The sequence below is a fragment of the Vulpes lagopus genome, chromosome 23 (assembly GCF_018345385.1).
Source record: "Vulpes lagopus strain Blue_001 chromosome 23, ASM1834538v1, whole genome shotgun sequence".
Taxonomy (NCBI): Eukaryota; Metazoa; Chordata; class Mammalia; order Carnivora; family Canidae; genus Vulpes; species Vulpes lagopus.
The window spans coordinates 46,714,663-46,726,978 of NC_054846.1; the positions used below are offsets into that span (position 1 = coordinate 46,714,663).

At 37.8% G+C, this 12,316-nt stretch overlaps 1 protein-coding gene across 1 annotated transcript; it reads right to left on the minus strand.

The window, feature by feature from the left end:
* Window positions 1-8,074: 8,074 nt before the first annotated feature.
* LOC121481533 (olfactory receptor 11H7) lies at window positions 8,075-9,046 on the minus strand. Its single transcript, XM_041738957.1, has one exon. It carries the CDS (start codon window positions 9,017-9,019, stop codon window positions 8,075-8,077), a length of 945 nt encoding a protein of 314 aa, XP_041594891.1. The 5' UTR covers window positions 9,020-9,046.
* Window positions 9,047-12,316: the final 3,270 nt, after the last annotated feature.

The window sequence follows — 12,316 nt, forward strand, 5'->3', positions numbered from 1 at the left end:
AACTCTGGGGAAGCCTGCTCAATACTATACACTAAGGGTAAGCCTTAATAAAAATTGTTTTTTTTTTTTATTTTTTTTATTTATTTATTTTTATTTATTTATGATAGTCACACACACAGAGAGAGAGAGAGAGGCAGAGACACAGGCAGAGGGAGAAGCAGGCTCCATGCACCGGGAGCCCGACGCGGGATTCGATCCCGGATCTCCAGGATCGCGCCCTGGGCCAAAGGCAGGCGCCAAACCGCTGCGCCACCCAGGGATCCCTAAAAATTGTAATTTAATAAAAATCCATCTTAATAAAGAGCCATACTTTCTAAGCAATTCTTAACTTGGAACTACTTAATTAAGTTAGATTAAATTAAATCAAACATGTTTAATTAAAAATGCATTTATTGGGATCCCTGGCTGGCTCATTTGGTAGAACAGGTGACTCTTGATTGTAGGGTTGTAAATTTGAGCCCCACATTGGGTATAGAAATTACTTAAAACTAAAAATCTTTAAAAAAATGCATTTACTTCCATATATTCCTCTTTGTTCCATCAAGGAATGATGTGTCAACCAAAAATGTACAAGAAGAAAGAAAAGAAATATTAATTTAAGAAGAAAAGAATGGGCAGCCCGGGTGGCTCAGCGGTTTAGTGCCTGCCTTCAGCCCAGGGCATGACCCCGGGGTCCTGGGATCGAGTCCCATGTCCTGCATGGAGCCTGCTTCTCCCTCTGCCTGGGTCTTTGCCTCTCTCTCTCTCTGTGTCTTTCATGAATAAATAAAATCTTAAAAAAATAAAAAGAAAAGAATGGGGTGCCTAGGTAGTGCAGTCAGTTGGGCATCTGACTCTTGGTTTTGGCTCAGGTTGTGATCTCAGGGTTGTGGGATCTGACCCAGGGTTGGGCTCTGCACTCAGCACAGAGTCTTCTTAGGACTCTCTCTCTCTCTCTCTCTCTCTCTCTCTTTCTTTGTCCCTCTTTCTGCCCTCACCACCTAAAATAAATAATCTTTAAAAAAAATAAGAGAAGTCCCTGGTGGCTCAGTTGGTTAAGCATTTGCCTTTGGCTCAGAGCACGATCCCAGGGTCATGGGATTGAGCCCCACATCGCATTGGGTTCTTTGCTTAGTGGGGAGCCCGTTTCTCCCTCTCCTTCTGCCTGCAGCCCCCCTGTTTGTGCATGCACGCTCTGTCAAATAAATAAAAAAATCTTTAAAAAACAAAAAATAAGATGAAGATTTGTAATTCATAAGATCTTATATGGGTAAAAAGTCAAGCCCAGTTATGAATTTTCTTTAAAGAAAATTTGACATTTCCCCATTTAAACTATATTAGATGATGGCACATATTGGCACATAAAAACCTAGTGCATGCTGTATTTGTACATATGAAACTGTATTCCAACTAACACTCATCATAAGAAAAGTTCTTAGGAACTGAGGACAGACGGAAACGTCTCTGATCTGTAGCAGACATTTTAAAAAACCTGCATCTAACATCATACTGGTGAAAAGGAATGATTTTCCTCTAAAATCAGGAACAAGAAAAGAATGTCTGCTCTCACCACTTCTATTCCATGTTTTCCTGTAAGTGTCAGTGCAATCGGGAGGAGGAAAAAATAGCATCTAGACTGACAGAAGTAAGATTGTAATGAGATATGAAATGATTATGTAGAAAATTCAATGAAACCTATAAAAATGGCTACCAGAAGTATGAATTAAGTTTTTCAAGATTTCAAAATACAAGATCTATATACAAAAATCTTGCATTACTATAAGCAACTGCTAGTAGCAATCAGACGTTGGTATTAAAAAATACCATTTACAAGTGACAAAAACATTTAATAGAGACAAAGCTAGAGAAGAGGCGAAAGACCTATACAATGAAAACTACAAAACTTGGCTGAGGGAAATTGGAGATGTCAATAAATGTTAATATATAACTTATTCATAGGTTGGAAAACTCTATATATTTTAGAATTTGAGTATCATTGATACAGTAGCTGGCATTAGTCTTAAATGCAGCACATGGTGATGCCGTAGCTCTACACGTTGTGCTGCGCTCACCGCCAGCACAGCCACCACCTGTCACCATACGACACTGTCACAAAACCATTGACGATTTTCCCTGGGCCGTGTCTTTTATTCACGTGACTGACTCATTCCATAACTGGAAGCCTGTGTCTTCCACTACTCACTTTGCCCGTCCTCCTGCCCACCCCCCTCGGCCCTGGCAATCTTTGGTTTGTTCTCTGTATCCATAGATGTGATTCTGGTTTTTGTTTATTTATTCATTTGCTTTTTAGATTCCACATATAAAGGAAATATGGTATTAGTCTTTCTCTGTCTAACTTATTTCACTTAGCATAATACCCTCTAGGCCCATCCACGTTTTCCCATCCTTTTTATGGCTGCATAATATTCTAGTGTATGTATATACCAATTCTTCTTTGTTCATTAATCTATCAAGGGAAATTTGGGTTGCTTCCATATCTCAGATATTATAAATAGTGCAGCAAAAAAGCCCATACATGTATCCGAAGTAGTGTTTTCTTTTTTTAAAAAAACATTTTATTTATTTATTCTTGAGAAACACAGAGAGAGGCAGAGACACAGGCAGAGGGAGAAGCAGGCTCCATGCGGGGAGCCCAATGCAGGACTCAATCCCTGGACTTGGGATCAAGCCCTGAGCCCAAGACAGATGGTCAACCATTGGGCCCCCTGGGTATCCCACTAGCTTTGCTTTCTTCTAGGAGTTTTATGGTTTAACCTGTCACTTTTAGGTCTTTAATCCATTTTTGTGCATAGTGTAAGAGAACGGTTCAGTCATTATTTTTTGCACGTGGCTGTTTAGATTTCTGAACATCCTTTGTTGGAGACACTGTCTTTCCCAGTCGTATATTCTTGCCTCCTTTCTTGTGAATTAATTGACCTTGAAGGCATGGCTTTATTTCTGGACTCTATTCTGTTCTGTGGGTCTGTGTGTCTTTGTTTCTGTCAGTACCATACCGCTTTGATTACTACAGCTTTATAGTATATGGAATTGTGATACTGCCAGCTTTATTCTTTTCAAGATTGCTTTGGCTATTGGGGTCATTTGTGGTTTCATACAAATTTTAGAATTATTTGTTTTAGTTCTGTGAAAAATGTTTTTGGTATTTTGATAGGGATTGCATTGAATCTGTAGATTGTTTTGGGTAGTATGGACATTTTAACAATATGGGTTCATCCCGTACATAAGCATGGAATATCTTCCCATTTGTTTGTATCAGCATTAGTTTTTTTTCCATCATTGTTTTATAGTTTCAGAGTGCAGGTCTTTCACCTCCTTGGTTAAATTTATTCCTGGGTATTTTATTCTTTTTGGTATGTATGTATGTACATACATACATACATACATACATACACTTATTTATTTATTTACTTTTTAAAATAAACTTTTTATTGGTGTTCAATTTACCAACATATCAATAACACCCAGTGCTCATCCCATCAAGTGCCCCCCTCAGTGCCCGTCACCCAGTCGCCCACACCCCCCCGCCCACCTCCCCTTCCACCACCCCTAGTTCGTTTCCCAGAGTTAGGAGTCACTCCTGTTCTGTCTCCCTTTCTTTTTTTTTAAATTATTATTATTATTATTATTTATTTATGATAGTCACAGAGAGAGAGAGAGAGAGAGGCAGAGACACAGGCAGAGGGAGAAGCAGGCTCCATGCACCGGGAGCCTGATGTGGGATTCGATCCCGGGTCTCCAGGATTGCGCCCTGGGCCAAAGGCAGGCGCCGAACCGCTGCGCCACCCAGGGATCCCTCTGTCTCCCTTTCTGATATTTACCACTCATTTTTTTCCTTTCCCCTTTATTCCCTTTCACTATTTTTTATATTCCCCAAATGAATGAGACCATATAATGTTTGTCCTTCTCTGATTGACTTAGTTCACTCAGCATCATACCCTCCAGTTCCATCCACATTGAAGCAAATGGTGGGTATTTGTCGTTTCTAATGGCTGAGGAATATTTCATTGTATACATAAACCACATCTTCTTTATCCATCATCTTTCAATGGACACTGAGGCTCCTTCCACAGTTTGGCTATTGTGGACATTGCTGCTAGAAACATCGGGGTGCAGGTGTCCCGGCGTTTCATTGCATCTGTATCTTTGGGGTAGATCTCCAGCAGCGCAAGTCAAAGTCTCTCTCTTCGCAGATGACATGATACTGTACATAAAAAACCCAAAAGACTCCACCCCAAGATTGCTAGAACTCACACAGCAATTTGGCAGTGTGGCAGGATACAAAATCAATGCCCAGAAGTCAGTGGCATTTCTATACACTAACAATGAGACTGAAGAAAGAGAAATTAAGGAGTCAATCCCATTTGCAATTGCACCCAAAAGCATAAGATACCTGGACTAAACCTAACCAAAGAGGTAAAGGATCTATACCCTAAAAACTACAGAACACTTCTGAAAGAAATTGAGGAAGACAAAAAGAGATGGAAAAATATTCCATGTTCATGGATTGGCAGAATTAATATTGTGAAAATGTCAATGCTACCCAGGGCAATTTACACATTCAATATAATCCCTATCAAAATACCATGGACTTTCTTCAGAGAGTTGGAACAAATTATATTAAGATTTGTGTGGGATCAGAAAAGACCCCGAATAGCCAGGGGGAATATAAAAAAGAAAACCATAGCTGGGGTCATCACAATGCCAGATTTCAGGTTGTCCTACAAAGCTGTGGTCATCTAGACAGTGTGGGCCTGGCACAAAAACAGACACATAGATCAATGGAACAGAATAGAGAATCCAGAAGTGGACCCTCAACTTTTTGGTCAACTAATATTCAACAAAGCAGGAAAGACGATCCACTGGAAAAAGGACAGTATCTTCAATAAATGGTGCTGGGAAAATTGGACAGCCACATGCAGAAGAATGAAACTGGACAATTCTCTTACACCAGACACAAAGATACACTAAAAATGGATGAAAGATCTAAGTGTGAGACAAGATTCCATCAAAATCCTAGAGGAGAACACAGGCAACACCCTTTTTGAACTTGGCCACAGTAACTTCTTGCAAGATACATCCATGAAGGCAAGATTAACATAGATTTAAAATTATTTTCTGCATTTGTGCCTTGTGTCATGAAGAAAAAAAGTTACAAACAAAAAAATATATTACTGGCTTTTATATTTATTTATGTAGTTACCTTTATTAGTGTTTTTAAATCTTTTTTTAGTTTCAAGTTTTTATTTAAATTTCAGTAGTTAACATATAGTGTAATATTAGTTTCAGGAGTAGAATTTAGTGATTCATCATTTACCCATAATACCCAGTGTTCATCACAAATGTTTTTTATATCTTCATTTGGCTTTAAGCTACTGTCTATTGTCCTTTCATTTCCACCTTGAAGGACTCCCTTTAGCATTGTTTTGTAGGACAATTTTGCCAGAACTTATGTGAGAACAAAACACTTTAAAACAATGTGTGTCTAGCAATTGGGGAAAAATTAAAGTAATGATTTATTCACACAAGAGGACACTATTAAACTGAAAAAGAATGAAGCATATCTATTAGTATTATACTTGCGTAGGAAATTACAAAACTTTAGAATAAATAACAGCTGTGAAATAGTCTGTATAATATAATCAGTTTAAAGAAATCAAGTCCATTATATGTATATGCATTTCCATGCTTGTATACATATAGAAATTTAACTAGTACTAAACTTGTTATTTGTGGGAAGTGGGAGTGTGAGGAGGGTGTGACTTTACCATCTTATGTATTTTTAAAAAAATTTACAATAAGACTATATTATTTTTAGATAAAAATAAATATCAAAATGTAGTTTTAAAAGTAGGTAAGTTCTTTAAATGTTAAAAAAATGTAAACAGTAAGTGGCTTTGTGAATAAAATATATTTAATTCTTGTGAGGACTAATTCAAGAACTAGTTCACCCATCCAATTGCGAAAACTCTTCCTTTCTTCATGTGCTTACTATTTATCAGTTATCAAGCTACAGGCTGGGGATGAAAAGATAAGGATTTATACTCTGAGGGAAGAGACAGGCACATAATAGACTCGCCTGAAAGAGTACAATGATAAAAAATTACCAGGTGTTTTTTAGATGTATTATGAAGGGGCACACAATGCAACCTAGGGAAGTTGGGAAGGCTTTACAGTGGAAGTGATATCTGAATTCAATCTTAACAAATGAATAGGTGTTTGACAGGTATAGCTACATATTCATCATCTGATAAGTTGCAGTAGTAGGAAATGTACTATTTTATACAAAATACATTTTGTTCCTTTTCAGCTAGTGAGTTTGGCTGAATCACTAAAATATTAGTGCTGAATTAAGGTAAAACTGTGGTAGGTAGTTCAAACCTGTCCTTAATAGCTTCCCAAGTAGATTTTCTGATTCCTTTCCCACTTTTTTTTTTTTGTTGTTCCTTTACTCACCTTGAAATATCATGCTCTCCACTTGCTCAAGAAGACTTTTAAAGATTTATCTTTTGGTCTTTAGGTGAGGGTTTTCTTCCTTTCATAGGCGATAGCATTTAAAAAATACTTATACGTTATTTAATTGTTGTTTTGGACGTCGTAGGGTATAAATACAAAGGAACTTTATTTTTTCTCACCATTTCTACTTCAAACACTTTCTGATGTTCTATTTGTCTCCATCTGTGGGCAATATTTTTGGCCAATGTGATAGCTTTTCTGATTACTTTTAGTATTAATACAGGGTCTCCTTTATCTCCTTTAAAATTTATTTAAAAATTTTAAATTTTTTATCTAAATTAAAACTTATTTCTTAAGACTTGGTCTGACTCAGGCTTGATGTACTTCTTTTCCTTTGCCCTTTTACTCGTCTTCCCCACATAATTATTACTGCTTCTGGTTACTCTATGTTGCAGGTGGGAGAGAAGCAAAGATGAAAGACTTTTCCTTGCATATTGTTTCCCTATCGTTTGACAGAAGTTTGTATGTTGATTTTTCTCTTGTGGAGTGCTTTCTTTTTTGGGGGGTTGCTCTCTAAATTGTAGTTTCCTGATGTAGGCAGTGCTTCATTGGCTAGCTTCTTATGACTTCTTTCATTTCTGGATTCTGGTGACCCACTCCATAAGACTCACTTTTGGGGTTGTCTTATTCTCCAAGTAGTGCTTATGGGTGAAATCTCTTTCAAGATCATCCAAGTTGGTTATTTTCCATGAGCCCTATCTAGGCTAAATGTGAGTATTCTATATTTGCTCTATTATTGGTGGGAATTCATTTTGCTCCTGTTATGATTCATTTTCTTTGTGGGATTGCATACTAACAATTCACCAAAGATACTTTTCCTTATGGCTTGCACAAAATTTCTAGCCTTCCCTTGTACACTGTTGATGAGGGTAATGTATAAGTATTGTGAAACTGAGGTTGCAGTCTCTTAGTGTAGCCAACATTGATGTGTGGGGTGTCTGCCAAAAATCCAGTAAAGAATGAATATTTATACAATCTGAAGAGAAACCAGAGTATTCTATAAAAAATCCAGGCAAAAGGCATTTGATGTGTTATCTGTCTTTTTAAAAATTTTTTTAAAAGATTTTATTTATTTATTCATGAGAGACACAGAGAAAGAGAAAGAGGCAGACATAGGCTCCATGTGGGGAGCCCAACATGGGACTCGATCCTGGGTCTCCAGGATCACACCCTGGGCAGAAAGTTACGCCAAACCACTGAGCCACCTGGGCTGCCCGTGTTATGTGTCTTTTTAATGAAGCTCTAGAAAACCATGTAAGCAAATAACAAGTTTGATTCATATTGTTAACAAAGTTGTATGGACAGAGGTTGCATATTGAAAAAGTCAAAGCCTTCCTGGAAGTAAATATTAAGATTTTTAAGATCTCTTTATTGGGTGGCAAACTCCAGGGTAACACATCTATGACACTAAAAGCACATCAAATTATGATCAAATACATGATGAATTTTGCTTTGCACCACAAGACCATCATGATTATGAATAAAACCAAGCCAGTCCAGGTTGGAAGAAGATTACTGTCCAACTTTGAGAAAAAGAATCATTGGTTTTCACAAAATCTATTCATGAGGGTTTGAGGATTTTCATTCCACAAATGGCCTGATGGAGGGCGAATTTCATGTCCCTGTTGTGTAGGCTGTAGATGAGGGGGTTTAAGACTGGTGTCACTACAGAGTATATCAGTGTGATGACCTTATGCATAGCAACTGAGTTGCCAGATGTGGGACTTACATACATTACCATTATGGTTCTGTAAAACAGAGACACCACAACTAAGTGGGATCCGCAGGTAGAGAAGCCCTTTTGCCATCCAGCTGAAGAAGGAACCTGAAGCACAGCTCTGAGCACCAGGGCATAGGACCCAAGAATGTACAAAATGGTGAGAATGATGATAAGAGAGCTCACAGAATGGGATACATGCTCTATGATGGGTGCGGGGGCACAAGACAATGCGATCAGTGGGTCCACATCACACAGAAAGTGGTCAATAACGTTGGGACCACAAAAGGGTAGTTGAGAAATGAAGAATATAGTGATCCCATGTCCAAGGAAACCAATGAGCCAACAAAGCAACACCAGAATGACACAAAGATGCCCAGTCATAATGGAGGGGTAGTGCTGTGGATGGCAGATGGCCAGGTACCTATCATACGCCATGACACAGAGGAAGAAGCACTCAGTTGTGCCCAGGGAAAAGAAGAAGTAGAACTGAGCGAAGCAACCAGAGAACGATATGGTCTTTGTTTTGGAAAGTAAATTGACCAGCATGTTGGGAATGGTGCAAGTCACATACCAGATTTCTAGGAAGGAGAAGTTTGCCAGGAGCACATACATAGGGGTATGGAGTCGATGGTCCCATCTCACTGCACAAATGATGGCCGTATTCCCAGTTAGAGTCAAGATATAGACCAACAAAATCATTGAGAAAAGCATGATCTGTATTTTCCAGGGACCAGGAAAACCCAACAAGACAAACTGTGTCACAGTAGATATCTCTGACTTATTCATGGTCTCCAAACTGTGGAGAGAAGACAGTGACAAGTCATTTTGCTGCTGACACATTGAGACTTCTCTTAGGAGAGGCAGTTTGAGTGATGCAGGCAGACGTATTAAACATTCTATAAGAAGTGTTGAATAAATCCTGCTCTATTCTGAGTGAGGCATTTGGCCCTGATTCTTTGTAAATGTACAATTCTAGGCTGCTTGAACTTTCTCTGACAGAGGGCAAAATCAGTTAAATTTCATCTTCTTTTGATATAAAGAAATACTTGAGTTAGAGGCAAAAATGGCTTGTCTTATATTTAATTTTTTTCAGTGAAAGTTGTTTATATACATCAGTTAGTGCAATTCACTTCAAAATGTGAGTACACAAATGCTAGCACTTAAAAATAGGTTTGTATCTGACACATTTTATAGATTTGACTGGTTTGAGCTTTGACATTATCACAAATTCTCTGTCTCCTTCACCTTTTTCTCCAGCTATTTCCATTAGTATATTTATTTTCTATCACTTTTTAATGATACTGGGAGAAAATCCACAAAGATACTCAGATAGTAGATTTTTACTGCTATTTCCTATTTAAAGATGTTTACAGTGGACTAAAGCTCATTTATAATTTGGTATTTAATGCTTTGTTTTTTAACAATAAAAAGTCACTATAATTCACTTAATGGCCAATTTATAATGCTTCATATACATTTGAAATATGTCATTAAAGACGAATATTACATATGCAATATATTGGGGAATGAAATTAAAATCACCAGGAGATTGTCTTCTAAAACTCACTGATGTGACAAGTCTTTCTTAAAATCCACTATCTGGAAGATTTTACTACTTTAGCTTATTATTTTATTATTTTATTTTGTTTTGTTTTATTTTTACTTTAGCTTATTTAAAAAGTACTCCCAGGGGATCCCTGGGTGGCTCAGCAGTTTAGCACCTGCCCTTGGCCCAGGGCGTGATCCTGGAGTCCCGGGATTGAGTCCCACATTGGGCTCCCTGTGTGGAGCCTGCTTCTGCCTCTGTCTGTGTCTCTGCCTCTCTCTTTCTCTCTCTCATGAATAAATAAATAAAATCTTAAAAAAAAAAACTCCCAATTGCAATAGAAAACAAGACTTGTCTTTATTCCCTAACAGCACTATCATCAAAGATGATGTCTTTTTAAGAATCAAGTACAGCTCAGAGAAGAGAGCACAATGATAGCTTTAACATCTTGGAATCTCCAGAAAATTTTTAACAAGATACTTCTAACTTTGATAAGAGGACAGTTTTCCTTAAAAATAGTTTTGATAGAAGTGGTGTATACAGGATATTCATAGTCCTCCCTGAACATAATCTAATAGAAAAAATCCTTCTATTCAGTGATGTTATATTAAGCAACATAAATGTATTTATAATGAAGCAACAGTTACAGTTTCACTAAATGAATAATGTCTAACATGACATACGAACCTATTCATCTAGAAGCAAACATAACCTTCCTATTGGACTGGTTAAATCCAAGAAGGTTGTAGTCTTATGGACAAGAAACCAAAAGAAAGATATTAAAAGATGGGGATAAATTCTTTATAATCTTTTGAACCAGGATGATTATGAAGAAGTAAGCTAACCTGCACTGATCATCATTTTGGTTCAGGGTTTCATAGAATAGATCATTTTGTGAGAAACAAATGGTTCCCCCCTATGGGAACTCTATGCTTTCCAAGCAAGAGACCTCTTTTCTCAAAAAGACAAGAAAGCAGTGATGCAGGGAGCAGCCACTTACCACCTAGAACAACAGCAACAATGACTTGAATCAGATTCACAAATCAATATACACAAGAATCCATGTATTTGAGCTATCAACCACTCTGACATTAAAAAAAAAAAAAAAAAAGACCTCACAGAACAACTATTAGCTACAGGGCAAGTGTGGTAAATGAATTTCACAAATACTTTTCAACATGATTATAAGAAGCTGTTCCTAACATATTCACTGTTAAATCTTATCTGAATCTTACTCATTATACACACTGATTTGATTTTACCCTTAAAATTTCTTTTTTAATGCCACCTCTCCTGAAGGCGGAGATGAGTAATGGAATGGACAAAGAGGTGAGAGCTGAGAGAGGAGACCAACACAAAACATACAAAACAAATCCCTGTTTTCTTTTGGTTTCAGCACCAATGGATGGAGCTAGTTCCATACTGTTTTGTTCAAAATATCTATGAAAGTCATACCGTTCCTGGTGCCCCAGCCGCTTCATGAGAAGAGGAAGATATGTGGATGACTTTGGCACCACTTAGTGTACTCATTTTGGGGGAGTGTAAGTTCCAGGGTAATCTAAATACTCTGAGAGTTTTGTTTTAGCTTTCAAGATGTGAGTGACCAATATTCCTTGATACTCAATCTCTTGGCCATATTGAATGAACAAATGTATAGTTGCATAGGCCCACCTGTGGTGCATAATAGCAGCAATGCCCATTGTAGATGATGTTTCCTATATAGGAAGTTTTCTTAGGTCATCCTAGGGAGAGCCATAGGGAGGTCACAAAGATTCTCTCCTTCACTGCCCTTAATCCTTAATGTGGAAGCCCTGTGTGCGAGCTTCATGTATTAATTTATCTCACATCCCTTGCACCATAAGATTCTAGTGGCTGATTTCCAACAGAGTGTGCTAAAGTTGTGCCCTGGTTTTAACTTACGTGTCTGTTTAGCCATTGTTGAGAATGCTCACGTATGATCCTATAACTTTCCATTCCTTCCCTAGGGACCTTCTTCCTTCCTGCCTGGGGGTTTCACTAATATTTCTGACAAGTTGGCCCATAGTGATTAGTAGATAATGTGCTTCATTGACTCTCTGGGGACCCCATAATCTCTTTAAGTTTGTGTTTCTCAAACAAGTATGTGATTCTGTGCCATGGGATACACACAGCCCCTAATTAAATGTCTTCCGGAAAGAGTTTTACTCAGAGAAGATAATTTTGTAGTATACCAAATGCGTACAGTGGCACAGAAAGTATAATTTGTGATTATTTTTAAGATAAAACTTTGTCTTTAAAAGGAATACTGTCCCCAAATGCCCCATGTTCTCTGACCATTGCTGCCAAACATTCTTTGGTGGAGAAAAGGTTTAAGAAATGCTGTAGGAGAGTAATCACCTAGCACCACCAGCAAGGCTATCTTCTTGGCACGCCTAATTTCATTTCCAATATGGTCATAACTAAAAGGAAATGCTTTCATTTTAAGTATATTGGCCCCTCAGCTAGTGGATTTCCTGTTCCAGCATGGGCACAAAGATGGATTTGTTCCTGGTATAATT